Genomic DNA, 24,532 nt, shown 5'->3' on the forward strand with positions numbered 1-24,532 from the left:
GAGCGTATACTAATTACACTGGTCAACAAAAAACACACATTTTTTTCTGGCCTGGACTTTTGCAGCTGTTTTAGACTAATTTCAGGGTGATGATTCCAAATCTGATCTCAGAGTTGCTCTATCACATCTCATTTTTATGCTATCGGCATACCCCATTTTCATTGATTTTACCCAAAATTAACTCTGTCACTTATGATTGCAAGTTGTTGCGAGTCAGTGACTGCTTTAGTGTTAAAATATGGTGCTGTATTTTTAGGATAGTGTGTTTATAATATCATTTTATGTAAATATCCACATTTATTTAATATTTTTCTTCTGCAGTTTTTATTGAAAATGCAATATTTGATATCTCAAAAACCTGATGTATAGACAAAAACTAATGCCAGATTTGGAATCAGCACCCCAAAATTACCTTAAAACCATTGGAATACCTTATGCCAGAAAAAGTGTGTTGACCAGTGTTATTAAAGCAGCATCGCGTGTTTAGGATATTCACACGGTTAATGCGCAATCGCAATAATCCACACGTGTATAACAAAGCGTTTACTGCTCATCACAGTGGAGCACGAATGTAGCACTTGTACCGAAACAAAAAGTGGGCGATTCTTGCTTCCTAATTGTTGAATTCCGAGTTGGGAACACGGCATCGGACAGCTGTACGAGGAGGACAGGCGGTTAGCGCCGCGTCTTCCAACTGGCGCTCGCTAATAGGCACGGCCCACGCATTTCAATACGAAGACAGTCGCTTCATTACGAAGCACGCGGTCGACGCTACTTGCGACTTCACACAAGACGGGCTTCCAAACAACTATGACGGCGCAAGGCCCTCCTTTAGTGACCGAGCTATTGTACGCATCGGTTTAATCGGTGTTAATGTCTCTCTCTCTCTCTCAAGCTGTTATGAGGTGCACGGGGCAGTTCATACAGCGGCCCTCCAAATGGATCACTTTTTTTTTTAAGGGGGGGGATGGGCAAAGCTATTTATTAGCTACATATTTCCAGAGAGTTGTACGTGTTAATTGAGTCGTTTAAAAAGTGTAATCACTGTAGTCTAAACACCCCTCCCTCCCCAAACTGGGGCATCTGTGCGCAATTTAAAATGCGGGGAGGATTGCACGTGCCCATTTCGCAAACGTGCCAGGAATTCTCCTATAAACCCTTCAGAATGTCCAGTACAACGTTGTGCAGTAGGTATGCAAGTTATAGATGTGGCACCACAGCAGAGGGCCCCCCAAGCCCATCCCCCACCCCACGTTCAAACTGACACAGAGTAGCGGCCAATGAACTAATTGTTTGCAGTGTAAAGCATTCACTATGAACCCGATGGTGAACGCAACCATGTAATGTAGTAACACTCTGTTTGTAATCTACAGTAGGAAAAAATTATTAAGATGCGGATTAAACAGTGAAGAGTAAAAATTTGGTTGAATGTTGTGCAAATTGTTGGCGAGACGCTGCAGCCGAGTGAAAAGGGCACTGTGAAACCTGCACCGTGGCATCGAATCAAAATCCTTTCCACGGTAACATAACAGCCCAGCAGCCTCGGCTACAGCTCCTCCATCCATGCAGTAGACACTGCTTGTTTGTGGAGCTCGTCGCTGAGACACGCGCAGAAACGTCTAGGGCTCCGTCTCCTGGCGCACAAAGTCACATTTTTCAACAGTCGGTGCCACCCATGATGGGGATGAGACGGATTTTAGTGTGCAGTCGATTTTATTTACACTCAAACGAATATAAAACCATGTAAGGACCAAGCCCATGTGTGTTTTGTTTAACGACTAAAACTACTATTTTGTGGGTTTTCACAGTTGTGCCCTGTAGCTCTCGGATGTTTCTTCGGGTTGCAGCGTGCGTTGTTTGGAATGATTCCCGACGAGCAAATCGGTCGGAGATCATAGGCCATATGGCCTTCCATAATGCAGGTTTTTTTGGGTTAGATCAGGTAAATATATAAATGTGTCGTGACAGCCTTCGTGACAGCCGATGTAGTAGAAGCCAAAAGTGGATTTCCTGCTCAAATGTGACACTGAGGCTGTGTTCAACTCCTGTTTACAGCAGCCCTTAGCGAGTGGCGTAAACTCCTCATTGCCATCGAGGGGGTGAATTTATGCGTAGGCCATCCACTGCTTACTTACCCAAAATGTGTTCATCGTTTTATCGACCCCGGAGGGATGAAGGGTTGAGTCAACCCCCGTCCACGCCCACCCCACACCTAGAATTTCAACGAGCTACTGTCCGATCGCGAGCCTCTCGCTCTGCTGCCAAGACACCTGGCCCCCCTGCATATAAGAATGGCATGAATACCAAAATGTCCTTAAGTGGCTATCATGCCGGACAACGTGCTGCACAAATCGAAAACAACATGGAAGTGCAATGAAGCACTATTTCGGTATGAGAACTGGAAGCTTTACCGATCTTTGTGGCTCAAACTCCGGTGTTAGATAAGAGCTGGGGTCATCAGGCCAAACAGGGGGGGGGGAGCCACAACCGTGCACAGCCCCAAGCGTAATTACGTTGGCCTCGTTTGGAATTTGCAACTTTACGCAACAGACACACCATCCTCGGGCACACTACGCTTATTTCTCTAACCAGTGCCAAAAAAGGCATGCCGACATAATTTTACAGGGGAAAAAAATGAACGCACCAGCGCCCTGAAAAGAACAACAATCCCGATCCCAACGTCCCACTAATGTGTGCTTTTGCTCAGAAAAATTTAGTTGATGCAAAAAAGTAAATGGGAAAAAAAGCGGTAATACATCGGTTTTTTTTTCCTTTGTTTTTATCAATGTGACCTCCCCCGACTTCTCGATTCGGAAAAATTGCGGTCGCGCTCAAAAGTATGTGCACAGCATTTACACCGCGTCCAAAAAATGTGTTTTGCGCAAACACGCTCGAAAACTTCCTTACATTAAACCACCCACCACCCACCCCACCCGCCCGCTCGCCCGCCCGCCCCACTCCTCACTCATTCGATGTGAAATGTTCAGTCCACCTTCACCACGCTGTAAATCTTGCGCACGAACCAAAAGCAAGCGAAAAATCCGATGGTACCTGCAAAAGAGAACCAGAGTAACCTGTCATTGTACAGATGAGACATTCAGGTTACACTTGTTTTTACCCAGGAATCTCGCAGAGCATAAAAAAAAACTCTTCTCGGGAGGGTCCTGTCAGGGTTTTTTGCAGTTGGGTGGTGATGCTTGCTGTGCGTTTCCCAATCGAGTAATATCAGCGTATTTCTTTTCTAATTTAGAAAATTTGGACCCTGACGCCGGCACACAGTGGCAGCCTACACTTGCAAATGATGCAGGGGAACTTTAATGTCCACTGTGAAGCAGAGGGCGCGTAGCAGTGTTATGGTTATTACACTCGCAGCATTAACCAGGGCGGCCGCTGGAATACAACCGTGAACCTCTGCAACGAGCGGCGAGCTCCTAACCGCTGGGCCGCGTCACCGGCCAATCAAATCGTGGCATTTCATTCAATGGTAATGAAGGCTGCAAATTGCTACAAGCCCACAACGAATTTAAAGTAGATAAAAAAAATGACGCAGGGGAACTTTAATGTCCACTGTGAAGCAGAGGGCGCGTAGCAGTGTTATGGTTATTACACTCGCAGCATTAACCAGGGCGGCCGCTGGAATACAACCGTGAACCTCTGCAACGAGCGGCGAGCTCCTAACCGCTGGGTCGCGTCACCGGCCAATCAAATCGTGGCATTTCATTCAATGGTAATGAAGGCTGCGAATTGCTACAAGCCCACAACGAATTTAAAGTAGATAAAAAAAATGTATTTACTCTAATTACTAAAACACATCTACAAATAATTACAGTGAATAATCTGTTAAACTTATTCCCTGCAGTTTTCAATCTCACATCCCTTACAGGCACACACCAATAGAATTGATCTCTGTGTGAGAAGAAATGTCAATCCTCATTATATTAAATACCAGGCTAAAAATATTTCCAATCATCGCCATCAACCCACAACGCCTTAGAAGCGGGACACGCGCTGAATATACGATGAGCAAATACGTTGAGCTGTGCCACTTTCCCGGAAACATGGGTTCACATCCAGACCGCAACTGAACTAGTTGATGTGTGTCCACCCAACTCCCAATCTACATTGACAAAGGTGGTGAAGTATGGTCAATCAACTCCCCCAATTGACATCGCTGTGCTGGGAAGTCTTCATCCATCAGCGGACTTACAAAGGATTGAAAATTATTACATTAACCTCTCTATCATTACTACCAAATTATATTACGAAACTAGTATTTCAACAATTTAAGCAATGGTCCTCCATCATAGCAGGTGAACTAAGCTGTTTAACTTGCAACGAGTTAGGACAAAGCGTATCCACAATGGTTCAGGTTCAATATGTATATATGGATGTATGTTGAACGTCTTTTGCAGCGTACGTAGCCAACCATATTAATCGGATATGCTGGAGAAGGACAACAAACTAAAAACAAAAAGCAGTTTGTAAGTAAAATTAGATTGTAAAGTGCATAGCTCCAGTGGCTTCCTAACATCGGGAGGAAGAGCGTTCCGGATGGCCGCAGGAGCGCATCTGAAAGCGCGCAATGCGGGTGACCGTCTTCGTTCGGTGGCTAGCCAAGAACCGCTTCGAGGATGATAAAATCAGGGTTGACAAACATCACTCTACACCCAATGTCATGACCCAGTGGCATCGTGTGGTTGGGCACAAACCTCCGGTGCAAAGATTGAAACGGATCCCCCCCCCCCCCCCCTTTGTAGCCTGGCGCTCTGGGCTCCCTCGGGCCCCCCCCCGTGATGGGCCTCGGCGCAGTCGCACCGCCTGCGCACTTCCGACGGCTACGCCAGTGGAGCTCACCGGTGAAGAGGAAGAAGAGGAGCACCATGATGAGGGTGTAACCGAAGTAGAGGATGGTGCTGGCGATCCCCTCTATCTGCAGCTTGGACACAAAGTAGTGCACGGCGTAGATGAAGAGGTAGACGGACGTGAAGCCGCTCGTGAGGAACGAACGCCACCACCACCGGTAGTCCTGCAACATCGCGCACGTTAGCGGCCGTGCGAAGGGACTGCGATTTTCTCGACGCGTCACAAAACGCAATGCATGCGCGTTCGTTCGCTCACCGTACGGTTCAATGCCGAGCGGTGGTTCGAAATCTTTCTGGACCCGCAGACGGTCACCGTCAACCATCGACAAAAACAATTGTTGCGGGTCTAGAACGTAGTTGGTAAGTATCTAACTGCGGCATTGCACGGACCTCCTTCCACGGCATTGCAGATAACAGGCAAGTGTAGAGCGTAGTGTTAAGAATGTGTGACAAAATCACCAGGAATGCACCCCATCTTATCAGATCTCAGAAGATAAGCAGAGGTCGAGCCTGGATGGAGCTTTGTTGGGTGACCGCCATGCCAATAAAACAGCTGTAACAGGCATCGTGAGCAATAGAGCGCAGTGCAGCAATAGCCACGGTTCTTCTGTACTCCCCCCCCCATACAACTTCACCAACCCGCACGGACCAGCGTGGTGAAGTTATGGTCAAACATTCCTATTATGCTCAAGTCTGATGATGATGCCGATGCACTTCGCGAGGAGGTGAAGATAACTCCGTGTTAACGTCCAAACTTTTTTTGGGGGGGTTAAAAAAAGTTTTTTTTCGCTCGAAAAGATGGACAAAAAGCTTGGGCCCCCCCTTTCATTCCACTGCGCGGCGAAGGGAGAGATATACCGACACGGATCGTTGTGTCGCAGGACCGCGAGAGGTTGGCGGTAAATTAGTTCAGGTATTCCTGATGTAATGCCATGCGCGGGGGAGGAAAGGGGGGGGGGGGGCTCTAGTCCAACAGTAATTTTTATTCCTTTATTTCTGCCCTCCCCTGTCCTACTCCTGCCTCTCTTTCTCATTCACGTGTTTTTTTCCGCCGTTCCCTGGGTCACAGTTGCGGAGCACCAGGTTCTTTGTGCCTTCACTGTATTGTTGTTGAACACATATACAGAATGAAATTAAAGCTCACATCCATCAATAACCCCGTGGCCTTAACAGAGAAAATATACAACACACAACGTTGCAGGCATTGCCATTTAGGTGTTCCGAAGACAGGCAATTACCCAAAACGTCGCCGATTGTCCGCAGCGTTATTCATAAATGTGTTGGAAAAGGGAAGCAGCGGCTATGTTAGCGAGACATTTAGCCTGTTAATGTAAATACATTTAACAAGGCAATGTAAATCAGAGTCGGAAATAACTTAACATTGGTAGGTAGGATGGAAGCATCACAGCCAGTTATCACTTACCTCGTTAATAACATCCTTCCAATGATTGCTCAGTTTGTACCCATCTTCTAGGTTGAAATTGTGTTCTGTTAATATATCTGGATGGTTTCATGAACAAATCTTTGTTGATAGCCAGTGGGTTTGCATAGTATCTTCGTCTTGGAGAATTCAATTTCACGTGTGCCCACAGCGCTAAAACAATGATCAGCCGCGGCAGAGGTATTAGTCCTACCGTGTTTCAGATCCGTCTTATGTTCGCGAACACGGTCTGAGACATGTCGCTTGGTTTCTCCAATGTAACTACTGCCCGCAGGCACAACATAGTTTGTAGACACCGGGGTATTGCACGTCAGGGATCACATCCTTCACAGATGGGATCAGATGATGAATTTTATGTACTGTGTTGAATCGAACCTGGATCTTGTGTTAGCTCATGATTGTGGAAATCTTTTTGGTGACCCCTGCTATGTATGGCAAGGTGATGTTTTTGATTGAGTCCTCGGGTGGTTTTCTCCCAACGTATTCTTGGTTCTTTTGGTAAAGTCACGTAGAAGGGAAAAAATAAAATAATAAAACTAAAACTATAAAATTATCACGACGGTTCGATTGTAACACAAGCAATCATCATCAGGTGTGAAAACCACTTTTTTCAAATTTTCTTGCTGTGGTTTTCACACCTAATGATGATTGCTCGCTTATTTCCCTTCTACGTGACTTTACCGAAAGAACCAAGAATATGAATCCCTGCAGTCACAAAAGCTTTACATCGAAATCTCTCCAAACGGTTGGGGTGACAGCTTTACGGATTGTGCAATCCGAATATCCATTCATCTTGAGGGCTTGGTGTACGTACTCCAGTTCACGGGCTAAGTGGTGATGGTCGAAAATGCAACGAGACCTGTGGTGTAAAGTTTGATGAGGGAATTCTTCTGGGCAGGATGATGGTGAGAGTCAGGTTTAAGATAGGCACCCGTGTGGGTGGCTTTCCTGTAGACAGTGTCCCAATGAGCCATCTGGTCTTTTTTTAAATCCTTTATATGAAGTTCACTTGCTTGCTTGCTTGCGCGCTTACAACCGTGCAAATCTTTCGGTCGTTTTTAACCCACTTCCCGTGATCCAATCGAGCTGACATTTTGCACACAGACTCGTTGTGCGTGACAATGTATTTTCGTTAAATTTTTCTTTCAAAATTTTACACTTTTTAGGAAATGTTTTTTTATATTTAATTACCAATTGCTTAATGGTGGCAGGCAATCATCTGACAGCCATCTCAAGCCAGAGGACGAGAGGACTCTAGCCGCCCGTTTCAAAGACCAATGTGGGCTGGGTTGTGGCCCATTGAACACGCATATAAAGGATTTATAGTGAAAAACTTTGTTTTTACGGGTTAATTTTTTTGATTATAATTGTGCTTGTGCACCACTGCCAACGCAGCAGCATCACCAAATAACCATGCAAAGATGGGGCTTTTGGTTTATAGAAGAATAAGAATCAGAAGAACTCTTACCTCAGCACACAGGTGGAAGTAGCAGAGAAGAATCGTGGTCTCGGAGCAGGTGATGAGCAGAATGATGAACACCAGGAAGAGGAATCCGAACATGTAGTACATCTGGTGGGACCTGCACAGACAAAGCACAATTCTCCTGTAAGCGCTGCATCATTAGGAGGACATTTACATCAAATCTCATAACGTGCCGCACGGAGAGAAAAGCCATTAAGATCATATTAAGCCATGATTGCGTAATATTGTGCCATATTTTGGTCTCTGAAAATGTGCTGAGGCAACCAAACTACCCGAGCATTAGCGCGGGCGTTGCAAAGACGTTTTGCATCGGGGCTTTTAACGCTAGACTCTGATGGGTTTTTTTCCAGAATTGGGAAGGCAATTTCAATAATAGGCAAATGCGATACTGAAATAAGCACTTTCCAGCATCGTATAAACACCTCCGTTGAAACGAGGTGTGTTTAAATTGTGTTAAAATTACCCCGTGTGCCCGACTGACTCGATGGTTAAGTGTTATTATCAAAAATAACGCACATTCGAAAGGCTTTTTCAGCCCTCCTACTAATGCAACACTAACTGTCCTGGGTGTGCCAATTCGAACGTGCTTTACAGTTGTGGCCCTCCAGTAGACGTCTTCAACTGTTCAGCAATCTCGTTGTAGACGGTTTAACACCTTTTGCGACCAATATTATCCATTAGAGGTTTTTTGGTTAGATCGCGCAAATATAAATGGGTCGTTAAACCCGCCAACACCCGACGACACAGCCAATGAGATTGGTTTGTCACGTAAACAAAACGTGACAATTCGTTGCTAGTTCAGCACACCGGTGTGTTGGAGAGTAAACCCACAACATTTACGTGACAAACCTTACTACAGTAGAACCTAGGAGGTCGAACGCACCAGAACTCGAACAAATCTGTGTTCAAACGATATTTCCGAACATTTTTTGCCCCGGAAACCGAACGAAATTCGGAGGTCGAACGGGCAATCGTGACTTGAAAGAAGCTATACGGCTGAGACGCGTATGGTCAGCGTGCATGACGCTTGCCCAGACAAAGGGGACTCCCCTTCCAAACAATAACACCACCTCCTCCTCCTCCTCACCACCTTCCACTCAAGACAACAACTCTCCTTACTACAGGTAAAGTGAAGTTCAATGTTCATTTATTTCATTTATTCCATATATGTATTCATTTATTCCATTTATTTATTGTGTTTCTTGTTTTTTTGTATGATTTTATGCATGTAATTACTGTAAACTTCGTGTAAAAATGCTTTATAAGGAGAGATTTCTTGTGTCTGGAACCAATTAATGTCATTTACATTAATTCTTATGGGGAAAATTAATTTGGTGTTCGAACGGCCTTCTGGAACAAATAAAGTTCGATCTCTGGGGTACCACTGTATTTGGCTGCATAAGGTGGTGGCGAATTTAACGACACATTTATATTTAGTTGTGGACGGCTCTCGCTTCGCTCATCTTTATCCCGATCTCCGCAGCGCAGCCGAGAGGAAGACCACGGCCAGAAAGGGGGGGCCCGATGCAATCAGCTCGAGTGCGAGACAACCCAACCCCCCGTGCATTCTTGCACCGTGAGACATGGCGATGGCTCGAGTGGATAGGTCCATGATTGCTGCCGACCAATAGAAAACATGTTTTTTTTTAAGAGTCGCTCAGCAGAGGCCCAGAATGTCAAGCCGCCAGCAACAGATTTACCAAAGTCGAAATAGATAAGCGTTCACACGCCTCTTGATTTAAACAAGGTCACGAGAGCTTCGGAAAAAGGGAAGACAGCAGGGAATTCCAAAGGGCAGCAGTGCGAAGGAAGGATAAGGACAAAGAGTCGCGTTGTGACCTGCAGTGTGGTGGTTGAACACGATGTGGAAGAGCCAACAGTCAACTCAAGTAGACCAAATCCTCAACACGGGTGGAGGAATCATTTAGTGACGTTGACAGGAACAGTAACCATGTTAGTAGCGATAGAAGAGCGACAAGGGGGCGACCGGAGTTGCTGATGGCGCCTCGCAAACAGCAGAGACATTTGCCAGTGACATTTGTTGGCACCCACCAGATGCTGTTGAGGATGAAGAAGAGCTGGATGAAGATGCATCCGAAGGGAAGAATTCCTCCCATGATGATGCCGGGCAAAGGCCGCGTGTAGAGGGACTGAGCAGGGATCTCGCGCGGAATCTGGTTGGTCCTCACTGGGCACTCAATGACCTGCGGGTACAAGAGGCAGCAGTGATTGTTTACTTGCTGCACCAGGGCGGATCTGCACAAACACAGGAATCCGCTCCGCATCCAGACGTCGTTAGCAGTTGAACGCTGGCACACTGCCTAAGGGTGACAACAAATACAATTCCAACACTTTCTGTAAGTGATGAGAAACTCCACGAAGAAGTGTGCAAGCAGGGTGGAAACAAATAAGATTTCATGAATAAATAAATGCACGATAAAGGGGAAGCTTTGAGTTGGAAGATTATTATGCTTGTTTACCCAGGAAAGCCTCACCGAGGGCCTTGCCAAGTTTTGGCAGCAGGGACCGATGTTGCTACGTACAATTCCGAAAAAAGTAATTTGCAGGTAATTTTTTTTATTTGCCAAAAATTGGACCACGACGCTGGCACTCAATGGGCTACTGTTGTGAATGACGCCAGGAGGCCTTCAACTTGTACTGTGAAGCAGACTGCGCATTATCCGTTAAGATCATACACGTGCAGTATTAACCAGGGCAGAATGCTGGATTCGAAAAATGTACCTCTGGAACAAGCGACGATTGTGCTACTGCTTGGCCATGCCAGCACCCAATAATACAGGGTGTTTCAAAGTTATGGACCCAATTTCAAAGCAGAATATTTCACGATGGCAAAATGCTACAATTACACAAAAAGTTACAAACGGTTTAATGAGTTATCACGTTTAACCAACCATTTTATAAAGGCTGTATGTGCCCTCCACGTGCTGTACGGACAACATCGAGACGATAGTTGAATTCGTCCCAAACGCCTCTCTTGTCACGTTTTCCTCTGAGGTGCGTGCTCGCCCTGTGCTCTTCCCCTTACATCAACAGCCTGTTCCCTCAAATTGTCGGTACCAACGACGAACGCTCTTTGACATTGGTGGATCAATGCCAAAACGCCGTTGAAACGCACGCTGCACCGCAATTACGGATTCAGTCTTGCTGAACTGCAGAACGCAAAACGCCTTGTGTTGTGGGGTTACCATCTTGCGAATGACTGAGGCTAGGGGCTGTTTGTGCACTGGGAGAGGCATCAGACGATAATCATTTGGAACTCTACGCCCCGCCCTTTCAAGTGGTAAGTTTCATTCATGGGCGGTTCGTGGTTGCAGAGATATAGCGATTTCAAATCAGGTCCATATTTTTGAGACACCGTGTATATTATATTATCCACCAGTACTGTGACATGATGCGACACCCAACACATGATGGAATCATGCATTTTGCTGTCTATGCAATTTGCCTTACGCGCGTATCATTACTCTCAGTTGAGCATTGGACACAGTGACAGGGCAGGAACATCTCAATAAGCTTTCCTTAAATTTCGATATAAAGCTTTCGTGACTGCAGGGATTCATATTCTTGGTTATTTCGGTAAAGTCACGTAGAAAGTAAATAATAAAATAATAAAAATAAAACTATTAAATTCTCACGACGTTTCGATTGCAACACAAGCAATTATCATCAGGTGTGAAAACCACGGCAAGATGATTGCTTGTGTTGCAATCGAAACGTCGTGAAAATTTTATTGTTTATTTTTATTATTCCCCTTCTACGTGACGTTCTCGAAAGAACCAAGAATATAGCTTTCCTTATCTCAGGTTTCATGTAAGCCGACTCAACACCACCACATTGTGATGTGTGATAACCAAAATAACCCACATCTGGTCAAAATCATCTTATGTTAGGCTTACTTTGAAGTTCACTTTATGTACTGATCACATGATTAAATGTACAGCACATTTCCAAATCCTATGCTGGATGAAGGCTTCCCCCTCGCGGTGTCTGTTATGGAGATTGTTTGACCAGATTTCACCACGCTGGTCAGTGTGGATTGACGAAGGGGGAATTCCCAGGACTGGTCCGATATCACTCAAGTCTGCTATCAGCTATTGGTCTAGAATTTAATTCGGGTTAATGGTTGATACCACTGCGCCACCACTCCAGCTTTAATGACCATATAATGCGATAGGTAATTATTAGGCATGTAATGATGCATTCAATTATCAATAAAAATTGATTATGACACTTGTGATCCATGCATTAATTTGTGCATGTGAAAATCTATTAATTACAGTTCATGCCAATTATGTGCTAATCATATATACCAATGTTACATTTAGGTTAATTGGGAACAAAAAACTGTGTAAATGAGACGCAGAGATAATTAACAATACAAACAAGACAGTGAAAATTAATAAATTCTTGAATCGAATAATGACCCCAAATTGCAACAATGTCTTGTCACTTCAACAGTGGTAATTCATCATTGTACGCCTAAAAAGAATGGGAATTAACGAAAAACAAACAGAAAAATCAGCCAATACGTACGGTGCCGAGTGCAATTTCTGTATATTTTATATTGCACTAAATTGTATTCATGGGGCATCAACTGAAGCTTGATGGCAAAATTCCCCATTCACCGACACAGCTCTCCCTTTAGGAAACAATCTCAAGTCTCAGTGGCCCCTCGGCTGACTTTTAAATAACCTCCTGCGAGCAATTGAGAAGACTAAAACGCGACCGCAATGACACCTGCTCCCGACAACACCCCGCACATCTCTCGCCGAAATATTCCGAGACTGCAGATGCCCACTTGTGCTCGATGCTAAAAAAAAACAACAACACATCTCGCACCTTGGGACCCGGCAGCCGTAAAGTGGCAAATTAAAAACTGCTTTACTCAATATCGAGAGTGCCAGCGGCCCAATGAGTGCACAGCGTGGTGCGGCGCCATTTACACCCCTGCGCGGCTCAGCGTGGCGGCGCAACGGTTTGCCTCTCCCGTTTATCAATAAAATAAACAGACGAGGAAATAAATAACACGCGCGGGGGAGATGCGACGGTGCCGACAATCTTTCGGAAAGGTTACCGCCCGCGCCGCGCGTGCACGGGCAGGCGCCATGCGTCCGCATAAATTGCTCCGGAAGCCGCGCTTACCGGTGCCGGCCGATGCAACGCGATGCTTTTTTTTTTTTTTACCGCCGTGCGTCACAAAGACGCCGATTGATTTTTTTTCTTCCCCGTATCCTGCAAAACTCGGCGACCGTTTTTCACGCTCAATAGAGGTGGGGGGGGGGGAGAAAAAAGGTGGAGGGGAGAGGTGGCGTGATGGATAAAAATCTATACGGGGCCCCTTGTGTGCGTGTGAGCGGAGCGAGAGGAGAAAGGGATATCCCAGCAGGTCGCGTACACGTGCCGCATTTAAAGCTCTTTCATCAATCCACTGCTGGATGAGGACATCTCCCACGTGAGAGGTTTTGTTTACTCTGCTTCGCCCTGGTCAGCGCGGCTTGGTGAGGGTGGGGAGCAAAGATGTCAAAGCATTGCAGTAGAGTACAACACTGGATTTTGCTGCACTGCCCAGTGTAGGCCTGCAACTCCGATGACAATATGTCAGTGTGGAGCAGCCACATTCGAGCACTCTCCAGGCTCAAGCACTGAAGGCGGTTTGGTGGAGAGATGTAAATTACGTCGCCTGGTATACAGGAGGGTTCAATCCCAACCCTGACGCCTGTTTACGTGACAAACCTTACTAATTGGGTGTTTTGGGTGGTGATGGGTTTAACGACACATTTATATATTTACGCGACCTAACCTAAAAAATAAACCTGTATTATGGATGATACTGGTCGCGAAAGCCGACGTGTTAAACTGTATATTTGGAGTTTGCCCATTCTCCCAGTAGTGATGGATTTTTCTCAGGTGCTCCAGTTTTTCCCTCCACATTTACAAACATGCGTCTAAAAAATTTGGCAGCTATAAATTTCCACGTGACAAGCCACTTGATCGAGCTATCATTTGTGGCCAGGTCACTTCTTAAAAAGAGCGATATAGCTCAGTGGGCCTTACCTGGTAAAATACAAATAGTTTAGTTCGGTGAATATTTTTTAGTAGACTCCCATTCACGGCTGACATCACCTGGCAAATATCTAAACCGGTCCTGGGCCTCCTTTAGGTCGACTCAACCTGGTAAAATAAAAATAGTTTTGCTTGAGTTAAACCGTGCTTGGCTCACGAGATCCGACTTTGTTTGACGCATGGCAGGCTATCCTGTCAGAGGTCATGGGCTCTCGGATTTAGTAAAAAGTAACATCTAGACCAGTGGTTCCCAACCTGTGGTCCAATAAATCATTGGTGGTCCATGACACCATGGAAAGTGGTCCGAGGAACGGTCGCAGGTCCTACAATTTAGAGTCGTAAAGATTTACATGAAAAAAAAAAGTTATCGGTGTGCGCTGCTCTGTACCGACAGGTCACAGACAGGGGCCAGTAAGGGTCGGGAACCACCGCTGCGGACGGCAGTCGCATCCATCGTCCTACCTCCTTCTTGAAGCCGACAAAAGCGCCGAGGAAGGTGAGCGGCACGGAGATGCAGAACCAGAGCGCGAGGATGGCGACGAGCGTGCCGAACGGGATGGCGGCGGAGGAGCCCTCGCCCCACAGGATGAGGTTCATGGTGAAGAAGTCGACGAACACGAGGCTGCGGGCACACAGCGGCCGGCGTTAGATACAGCGTGGGCTACGTTTCCGTTTGCAGCAAATGTCGTTTTTTTATTGTGTCGAGCGAAAGCAAAGCGGCAAATGCACAATTGTTCAACTCGTCGCATCACGCGTACGTTTGGCATAAGCACCTTTATTATAAAGGCAGCAAGGGGATTACGAGCGGAAGGCGGTGCATTTGACAATGTCTGCAGTAGTTCCGATGGAACAGGCGATAATTGGCGTCTGTTAGCGGAATGCTTTGGGTCGGGTAGCCGCCGGTGCGCCATGGGTCACCACCCGCACAGCAGGTCACGTTCGGGTCGGAACACAGCCCCTCTTAACAGCTGTTAATGGTTGCGGGTCGGTCGGGTCAAGTTCATCGCGAGTCATTTGCGGATCACCCAAGATTTTACTGTTTGTGAAATTGGAGGGTGGGCGCTCCCGCGCGAGGTCCGGACTGAGCCGCACACTCGCTCGGGTGAGAGACTACGCTAGTCTGGGTAAGCCGAATTGTTTCTTACTTTGTGACAAATAAACACCAAAAAAATTACATAATTTTCTTGCTTTCGCACATGAACAAAACCCAACCAAGCCATCGGGAAAAAGTCGGATGTCGTTACAGTATAAACTGTGGGACCCAACGCTTGCAACATTTGCAACAAACGGCAAATGCGCTACCGCTAGGTTCGTTGTCAATCGTGGCACTTGAAGATTGCGGAATGTTCAACCACTCTGATGTACTTGTCTTTTCATGCAGAGCAACATGAGGTGCCAGGTGTTTCGTAGGGATTTACCTTGGGCAGAGGAAAGCAGTGAGGATCACACTGGTCTTCCAACGTTCCCCTCCAAGTGCTGCAAAGAAAAAGAAGTGCGTGCATTTTTGTTGTAAACGCCCTCTACAACTTTACCAATGTCCCACCGTGTCAATTCATTTTCGCCGGGTTTAGAAAGTAAAAAAAAATCCCCAAAACAAAGCGCTTCACGAATTAAGCTCCTGTATCAAAACGCAAAACTAGCAACTCTCTTAATTCTATGGAGCTGATGGCAGTGACCTCTCCCTTCCGTCACACTCTACAGTTTCCCACCAACAACGTCTCTCGATCCAGCAACAAAGGCCTCTTGTCAAAACCTCGAGTTAACCTCCACTCAAAGAGAGGTCGCTCCTTCTCCTGTGCTGCTCCACATTGTCTGGAACTACCCTTCTGGTAAATCCACCCTGCCAGGACTCTTTCCTTGATGAAGTCCAAGACCCTCCCCTTCTGCCTGCGACTGACCTGCTCTCCTTCATAGGTTTCTTGGGTTAAATCGTGTAAATCCCTCTATTTAATAATAATGCACTAATTTAATAATAATGCAATTTTATTGCAATGGTAATTATCACTGACAGTAAATACTAGTTTTGTCAGGAGGGTCCTGCATTGGCGATTAATATGTCAGCAACATTTCATAATTTTTTACTTTTAATACAAATTAGTTTACGTAACAATACATTTCATCATTGAAAGGTTTGTTGGTTACTCGATATCTACTCAACAGGTAAATATTAATACGCCAATTTAAAACTGTTCATCCGGGAATATTTTGAAAACGTAATACTTTTCAGGGCACCAAGGAATAAAGTGCCAGTCCCAACCCATAGCTACTTTATCTCTCTGGCCCCTCTAGTTACGTGCTATACAGAAGGGCCGTTAGCCGTAAGGTGTCCTGTGATACATTATCATTGTTTTAAGGCCCCAGTGTTATTGACAAATGTGTTGAGTTTTTTTTGCTTTTGAACCACTGCCTACGCAGTGTCACCAACTAACTTGTAACATTGAGGTTCACCGCAAGAGTCTAAAATACACGAGATAAAAAGTGTGGGCTGAGCCGATGCTAATGGGACAGCAGCAAATGTATACTTAAAATGTTCGCACGGTGAACTTCAATATTTTCTTAAGACCAGTCAGCCAAAACATTAAGAGGGTTATTTCCTGTCAGTGACATTCAAAGTTCCCTGTTATTATTTTTAATTTATCTGTTATTCATTGTACAAGTGCGCTGAAGTAGCAACTATGACTTTTTAACTTCAGTCGTTGGGAGACCTAATTAGGGAGAAGAAGCATTCCAACCGAAAAATTCTTCTTGAGAGAAAGTTTAGAGTTCAGCCCCAATCAGCTGTCAGCAACTGAGTTTTCAATAAAAACTAAACACATTCATCACTAATACTTTCACCACTATGTTGTGGATGAGTATGCCAACATTGAGAGTGATCGCCTTCTTGACATTTAACTCAATCAAAAAACGCCTGTGTGTAGAACAGACTGCTCATCTCAGGAACGCTATCAATGCTGGCGGAGATGCAAACGCTCAGAATGTGGGGTTATTTTGCCTTCATCTTTCACAGGTGGACCTGTCTCCATACTACTCCTCTACAGATGCACAAAGAGAAGCCTACACGAAAATCTTGGAAGACATCTAGTCTAAAAATGGGAGGAATAATTTTCCTAAACCGATCGTGGGACTCCTGGAAGTCGACTCAACTTTCAACGAGTACCTTGCGCAGTGCGTCAGTATCAGCACCGACCGTCTTAGGTGCTCGCTAACAGCTCTGTAATGGGGAAGGTAGAAGGGTGGTGGCGGCGGTGGGGGAGAGGGGGGTTCTATGTGATTGGGGAACCGCCCAGAATGTGGTGGAGTACTCACACTTGTACATGCGTGCCGCCACGTATCCCGCTGGCAGGCCCAGGAGGACCCACAGCACCATCGCGCAGGTCATGAGCGCACCGCGGTTGGCCGGGGAGAGGAAGCCCATGCAGGCGAAGACTGCACGGCACACACCCGCACCACAGCAAGACAACAATGCCGAGCGGAGAATGCCTCTACAATCCAACGAGACGGATTAGTCGACAATTTTTAATTTAAACAGTTACAATACTCGTATCGAATCTTTCGCGCGAGATGCGACACGAGCGCAACTGCGTTCGGGATTTCCGCAAAGGTAAAGGCACGGCCCTGCAATAGCTTGCTCGAGCCACTGCTGCCAGAAAGGCCTCCACTAGAGCGAGCCCCAGAAGGAATTTCTTCAACTCTTACACGTCGTCCAGACGTGTTTGAAAAGGTGGGTACACCCACACTTTACCCAATGGCACATGACCTGCCATTCGCTATGAACCCATTCGCACGCTGCTGGGTGGGCAGAGGTTGCGTGGGGAATTTAATAAATTTGGCCCATTGCTCCTACTGTCGCTCCATTAGATCAGAGTCGAACCAGCGACCTCTGGATTGCCAGTCTAATGTGTTAACCGTTCCACCACGGCAGCTCCCTGTGTAGTTGCAGGAAATAAGCGCAGATGAAAAACGTACTTTGCATGTAACGATGCATCAATTCATCGATTGTTATACTAGTGACACGCGCATCCAATTGTGCGTGAGGAGCAATTCTATTCCTGTATGCCCTTTGTATTTGGTTCGCATTACCCCTGCAGCCACTTAAGACGCTGCAATGCCGTACAAAGCGAAATAAAACGATTCAAGAATCAAACTCTGACATAGTATAGAGGGCCGTGAATCACCATAAACAAACACATAATCCAACTCTTTAATCTTCCCCGAGGAAGGGAGAGGGGGGATCTATAAGCTGGCCCAACTTGGGAAACAGGTTTAACCAGCTCCATTTGCAACCAGACCGGCCAGTCTAACCACTTCATGTTGACTCAAAAGTAGTTAAAGGTCACACACACACATGGGTTTGCATACTTGGCTGAATGAAAATGTCTGCATTGGGAATGATGCAATGGTCATTCTTCAGAGCTCTGAACGAGAGCCTCTCTGTTCAGGAGGGCCATTGCCCAAATGTTTGCAGATGTCAAACAAATTCTGAACAAGGGCTTCCTTACACACCGTGCGGGTCATAGGTTTCATTTGACCACAATTTACCATGCTGGTCGGTGTGGGTTGGTAAAGGCTGGTAGCATAAATGTGGATCCATAGATGTAGAGTAACACAATTGATTTTGCTGCACCGCTCTCTACAGCCCACAACGTACTAGGCTCAAACCTGCTTAGAGCCTTGGAAATGTAACGCATTATTGGTCATTTGGTCAGAGGCTAGTCACCTCTAAGTCACACAAAGTGTGGCCACACAAAGTGTGGCTGAGAGGTGACTTATTAGGATCTCAGAAGAAGCTCTGTGATATCCGCTTCAGCGCGCTGTTCGTAGCACTGGTCTGTCAGAGATCCAAACAGATACTCTCTTTACCGACATGATGCCGACAGACACAACTGGGACAAAATTGCGGTAAAATTACTTTGTTCTTTTTCCATCAGTCATAAGTCAGTGTTAATGACGAGAGGCGTGGTGGCTGTCGGAGGGAGGAGATATTTTCATTCTGCCTCGACAGCAGTGGCCAGTGAAGTGCGGCACGCGTACACAAAGTGATGAAGGTCATGATGAAGATCTGCGTGCCGGAGCCCAGGAAGACAGCCAGGAGCATGCTGGCTTTGGGAGGGCGAAAAACATCACCATGGACCAGCTTCCAGCCGTACTCCTCTTGCACCTCCTCCTAGAAAAAGAAAAAAAAGAATCAAAAGTTATTTCCGACTCCAATGAGCATCGAAGCGGTGCTGGTCTCCCCCAATTACAACGGTGAGCCAGTGGTGTAAAATTCCTCATTCCGATTGTGGCGACCAATATTTCCACAGGAGAACCGCATGAAGTAGTACTAATTTTATCAACCACAAAATGATATATGATGGGCCGAGTCAAACTCTCGCCCCCCCCACCAGCCCCCCCCACCAACCCCCAAAACCAGAATTTGAATTCGCAACCTCCCCATCTCGTGGCGCTTTGCTCTACAATGACCGTTATCTTCCTCGAAAAGAAGATTTGATTTAAGCTTGTCACTAATCACCTCACCCTGACCCCTTGCCCAACGACACCCACCCTCACCTCACCACCCAGCAATCTGATGAATTGAGGGAGTGTCCTGGCAAAAAATAACCCACTATCTCACTGTCCACAAAGTATGGTTTTGTTGAGAGTAGGCGGATTAAGAGGGTGACAAAAATGAATCGTTAAGTTCAATGTGTGCCCATCTGTTGGGAGATGATACAAAAAAAAGGATATTATTATTACTTTGCTTGTTTGCCCAGGAAAGTCCCAATGTATCTACAGACAATTTTTCATGAGGGTCCTGCCGAGGTTTAAAAAGGAAGGGGGCAATGCTGCGCAAATTTGCAGGCACCATTTCAAAGCTTCCGTGGGCTGATTGCAGCGGCAGCACACACGGTGCAAACAAAGGCGGCAGCTCTAAGATGGCTACGCCCAACCCGTGACACTGGGCACTGCTGCCATGGCGAGGTGACGCCATCAGAATATATATTTTTTATTACTTAGAATATTTATCGTTTAAAAAAAATGTACTTTACAATTTTTTTTCGTGTAACTGTCAAACAGGGAGCGTAAGTGTGACGTAAGTCCCGAAAAGAGTAATCGCGTAACTGCAAAATTGCGCTAATGGCTGGAGGGGAGGCATTACGCGAGGAATGCCTGGACAGTGCATGTTTTTTTTTACTTTGAGAGGTAACCAGAGAACTCAGAGAGAGTCCATGTGTAACAGAGGGAGAACATTCAAGCTGTACACAAAAAAGATGCCGAGTCACGAATCAAACCCAGGCCATTCTTGCTGCGAGGCACAGGTGTTACAGCTGTGCCACCTTGCTCCCCACCTTGTATAAAGTTAATTTCATAACGTTCCAACGAAGCTAGCATGTGCATTTCAAGCCACTGCTGGATGACGGCCTACACACGCTGTGCGGGTCGTGGAGGTTATTTCGACCATACGCTGGTCAGTAGGGGGTTGTGAAGGCCAGAGGCATGGGAGCAAAGTAGTATAGCACAACATTTTAATGTATGTTCAGCACCGTCCTCGCCTCTATTTAAGACTGAAACAGGAAGAAGTCTTTCACAATTCTGACTAATCGCCTGATGAAGCTAGTTTAATCACCAGAAAAACGTCGTACTTGAATTATAAATGTTGTGGGTTGACTCTCCAACACACCCGCGTATGCTAAGGTATCAAATAATTGGCACGTTATTTTACGTGACAAACCGTAGTAATTGCCTGTCGGGTGTTGCCGGGTTTAACGACATATTAACATTTACGAGATCTAACGCAATAACACTTAAAAAAAAAACAGGTTGTTTTAAGCGTCATGGCTATCTTGTGGGCAGCAGAGGGCAGTTTAACATGTAGGCTTTCGCGACCAAATATTATTTACTATGATAATGAGCCAATAATGTCTGTGTCCCGCGCGTGACGTCACTCCACGTCGGCCAGCCCCCCTCATTAATAATCATGAACAGGTGACGTCCTCCACATGGACCCCCCCCCCTCATTAATAATCATGAGCAGGTGACGTCTTCCAAATGGACACCCCCCCATTAATATGAATTAGCGGGTGACATCACTCCACATGGGGGGGGCGAGGCGCCTCCTCCCCCCTCCTCAGCGTCAACTTACAACCCTCACTACAAAGGCAGAACCCTCACATCACGCGATCTACGTGACGCTATTGAGACATAGAAGTAAAAAGGACGTCATGATGAACAGGGGATTATAACCTCTAAATGAAATAAGTCTGTGTCACCGCGGCCTAACAAATTGCACACGAATGGATGCAATGAATATCATGTCGCGTTCTGCTTTTCGCTTGCAAGTTTCAGATTTATATTAGGCGAGTGCCTAATATCAATCCAATCAAAATCCAATCGTACGCAGCCAACCGTGCGAATCGGAGGTGCTATGCAAGCGAAAATGCAAGCTGGACAGCTCACAGACGCAAGGTCGGTAGCAATGTCAATCATTACCCTGAAAAGGCCTCTCCACTGTATACAAACTCGTTTTAAGGAAGAGGATAACACTCAAAAGGTCCACTTGCCATACTGCCATTTCCTGGCTACCTCGCTGCTCAGCGAGTTTGGGAGTTTAGCACCTTCACACTTGATTTCACCAACTCTTTTGCCTCCAAAGCACTGGATCACAGGTGAGTCACGACACCCAGCCCATTGTCATCGTCGTCGTCACCACCGTCGTCATCACCGTCGTCGTCATCACCGTCGTCATCACCACCGTCGTCATCACCACCGTCGTCATCACCACCGTCGTCATCACCACCGTCGTCGTCACCGCCGTCGTCACCGCCGTCGTCACCGCCGTCGTCACCGCCGTCGTCACCGCCGTCGTCACCGCCGTCGTCACCGCCGTCGTCACCGCCGTCGTCACCACCGTCGTCACCACCGTCGTCACCACCGTCGTCACCACCGTCGTCACCACCGTCGTCACCACCGTCGTCACCACCGTCGTCACCACCGTCGTCACCACCGTCGTCACCACCGTCGTCACCACCGTCGTCGTCATCACCGTCGTCATTTTTTATATCCGCGCGGTTGTGTTGCATCGAAATGCTCATCTCAGCCTCTTGCATCCAATAAAGCACCTCTGCCAGGTGTGACTCAACTTGGGTCAAGGTCTCTCTCACAAGCACACGTTGAGAAGGGGGGGGGGGGCTCATCAGTGTTGCACGCGAGCTGAAGGAGGAATTACGAAAACTGAACGGATGTGTTATTGGCCAACCGCCCCAGTGAGCTGGGCAAAAGAGATGAAAGCACCATAATAGCAGCACTTATCCTCACCATCTGCTAAGCCTTTCAAATAGGGGGCACTTCATCTGATTAGCGGCATTACAAATCCAAAGAAGCTGGAAGTAGCTCGGCTACACAGGTGTCTAAGGCGCCGTGTGCCAGAGTAATGAGCACGCAGCACCGAGAAGCCACCGTAGGATGTACAAGGCTGCACTCTCAGCTTTTATGATCGAGGTCTGGTGTCTCCATGAATGTAAAATAAATGAAAGGGAAAAAAGGTAATTGTGCTGTTTGGTGCATTAGTCAAAGTCAACTGATTACAATACACATGGATTAATTTTGCAGTCCAGTGGAGGGCACTCTAGAGATTGAGCAATTGAAGCATGCCAGTGGGTTTTCTGGCTCCCACACTGTAATCAGTGCTATGGAAATGGTTACATTGAATGAACGGTTGGTGCTGCTGTGAAATGTCCAGCATACACAGCTATGCAAGAAGAATATCCACAGCACACCACATCGTACAAAAAACAAACTTGATGCACGCAAACGCAAATATTACGAATAACGTGCTTCAAGTGACAAAACGCACCGTGTTGCCTGAGAATGAACTGTGCTGAATGACAGTTTTTTTTACGAGCAAGCTTAAATTTACTGCTAATTTTAGAGCAATGTACAACACATTTGGGTTGTCGTGACACTGCGGAAAAGGTGACAAACAGCTAGAGTTGAAATTCAGATGCCAAGAACATCTCTCTCCCACTTGCCACCACCTCTTCGGCAAAGAAATCCCACAGAGACCCATTTACAATTCTACTGAGAAGCCAACATTTATTGCACCCAATCCGCCAGAGCCTGCATTGTGAAGCCGAAACTAGTGTGCACATCCAAATGTAGTGCCCCCTGCCGTGCACTTAAGGGACGCTTTGTATAACGCACACCAACGTGACGTTGCTCTCTCAGCGACGCAAAAATGTACGGAGCTGCAGTGTAGGAAGGCAGGACTGGCGTTTCGCTCGCACACCGAAAAATATAAAATTCCTGAGGCTGACCGCGTCCGATCGAACCCGATCGTTTTCACACAGACGAGGGAACTAGAAGAAGATTAAACGAGGGACAACTCGGGAGGTGGCAGCGATGCATTGAGGCGGCGAGCGCAGGCGTGAGAGAACCAAGGAATGTTCGGAAGAGAGGAGGAAGGCGATGCGAGTACTCACAGCCGACTCCGCCTGGTTGTAGCGGGCGATGTCGCGATGCAGTGTTCGCAGCATGATCATGGCCACCATACCGGACAGGAACAGCACGATCACCAGCGAGTTCATGATGCTGCCGGGACAAAAAATGGGCGAGGGCATAAGCACAAACTTGATTTGAAGCTTTCGTGACTGCAGGAATCCATACTCTTTGGTACTTTCGGTAAAGTCGCGTAGGTAGAAATAAAATAAAATAAATCACGACGTTTCGATCGCAACACAAGAAACCGTCATCAGGCGGAACCGATACAGCACAATTGCAGTTGTCCTGCTGTATCGATTCCGCCTGATGACGGTCGCTTGTGTTGCGATCGAAACGTCGTGATTTATTTTATTTTATTTCTACCTACGTGACTTTACCGAAAGAACCAAAGAGTATGGCGTAAGCACACTTGTTGCGCGACCCAACCAGTCCAGACTTCCCAGTACAGCCAGGGACAATCGTTTTGCGACTGTCCCATTGCTTGTTTTGTTCTCCACAATGTTACGACGATTGTGTTGGCGGGTATCATGTCATTAGACATGCATTCTTACGTAACTCTCGCAAAACAGTGGATCCCTTTTGTGTAAGAGAATGGCGCACAAAAGCGGATATCACGAAACTGCTTCTCAGATCCCTTCAAGTGGACTCTGGTCCACAAAGCTTGACAGTGAAACTGGTACTGCGAATTTTCCAGGGTCAGAATATTGGCAATGAAGTGCGGAGAAACATTTTACGTGATAGATTTTGTGAGCCCATTGTTGACTGGGCCAAGACCATCAAGCCCACTGCACGAGAGAACCCGGTTTGGTCAAAGGCAGCGGTCAGGATTCGAACCCAGGTTCTCGGCGGTGCCAGTGCATCGCCATGATCTCCAAACCACCTCTTGTCTCAATGTTGTTGTTGTTTTTACAGTATTTAAACACGGGACAAATAAAGCAATCTAACGCGAACACACGCCACAACAAAATTTACCAAATCGTGTCTTTGTAAGAAAAGATGATTTAGCATTCTTAAACGATGTATGCGATTTGCTCACCAATACCCAGTAAGAAAGTTAATTTTACACATACTACGAGGCCAACTCTTTGTTTATGAACCAAACGACAACAAATCTTGACAAGTCATCGAATTATGCAGTGGCTGAATGGTTATGCGATTATAAACCCCACGAAAATTTGATTTGGA

The 24,532-nt window shown here is 46.4% G+C and overlaps 1 protein-coding gene across 1 annotated transcript in view; it reads right to left on the reverse strand.

The window, feature by feature from the left end:
* Positions 1–2,945: 2,945 nt before the first annotated feature.
* The window catches only part of LOC133353931 (transmembrane 9 superfamily member 2-like), a 34,392-nt gene continuing 12,805 nt past the window's right edge, over positions 2,946–24,532 (reverse strand). The window contains 9 exon segments of the mRNA XM_061570448.1: positions 2,946–3,051; positions 4,855–5,026; positions 7,772–7,883; positions 9,839–9,990; positions 14,333–14,492; positions 15,289–15,346; positions 17,177–17,296; positions 18,902–19,034; positions 23,329–23,437. Coding sequence (XP_061426432.1) covers positions 2,984–3,051; positions 4,855–5,026; positions 7,772–7,883; positions 9,839–9,990; positions 14,333–14,492; positions 15,289–15,346; positions 17,177–17,296; positions 18,902–19,034; positions 23,329–23,437 — 1,084 coding nt within the window. The 3' untranslated portion in view covers positions 2,946–2,983.

Source organism: Lethenteron reissneri, chromosome 45 (assembly GCF_015708825.2).
Source record: "Lethenteron reissneri isolate LAM-NWPU_2019-01 chromosome 45, ASM1570882v1, whole genome shotgun sequence".
Taxonomy (NCBI): Eukaryota; Metazoa; Chordata; class Hyperoartia; order Petromyzontiformes; family Petromyzontidae; genus Lethenteron; species Lethenteron reissneri.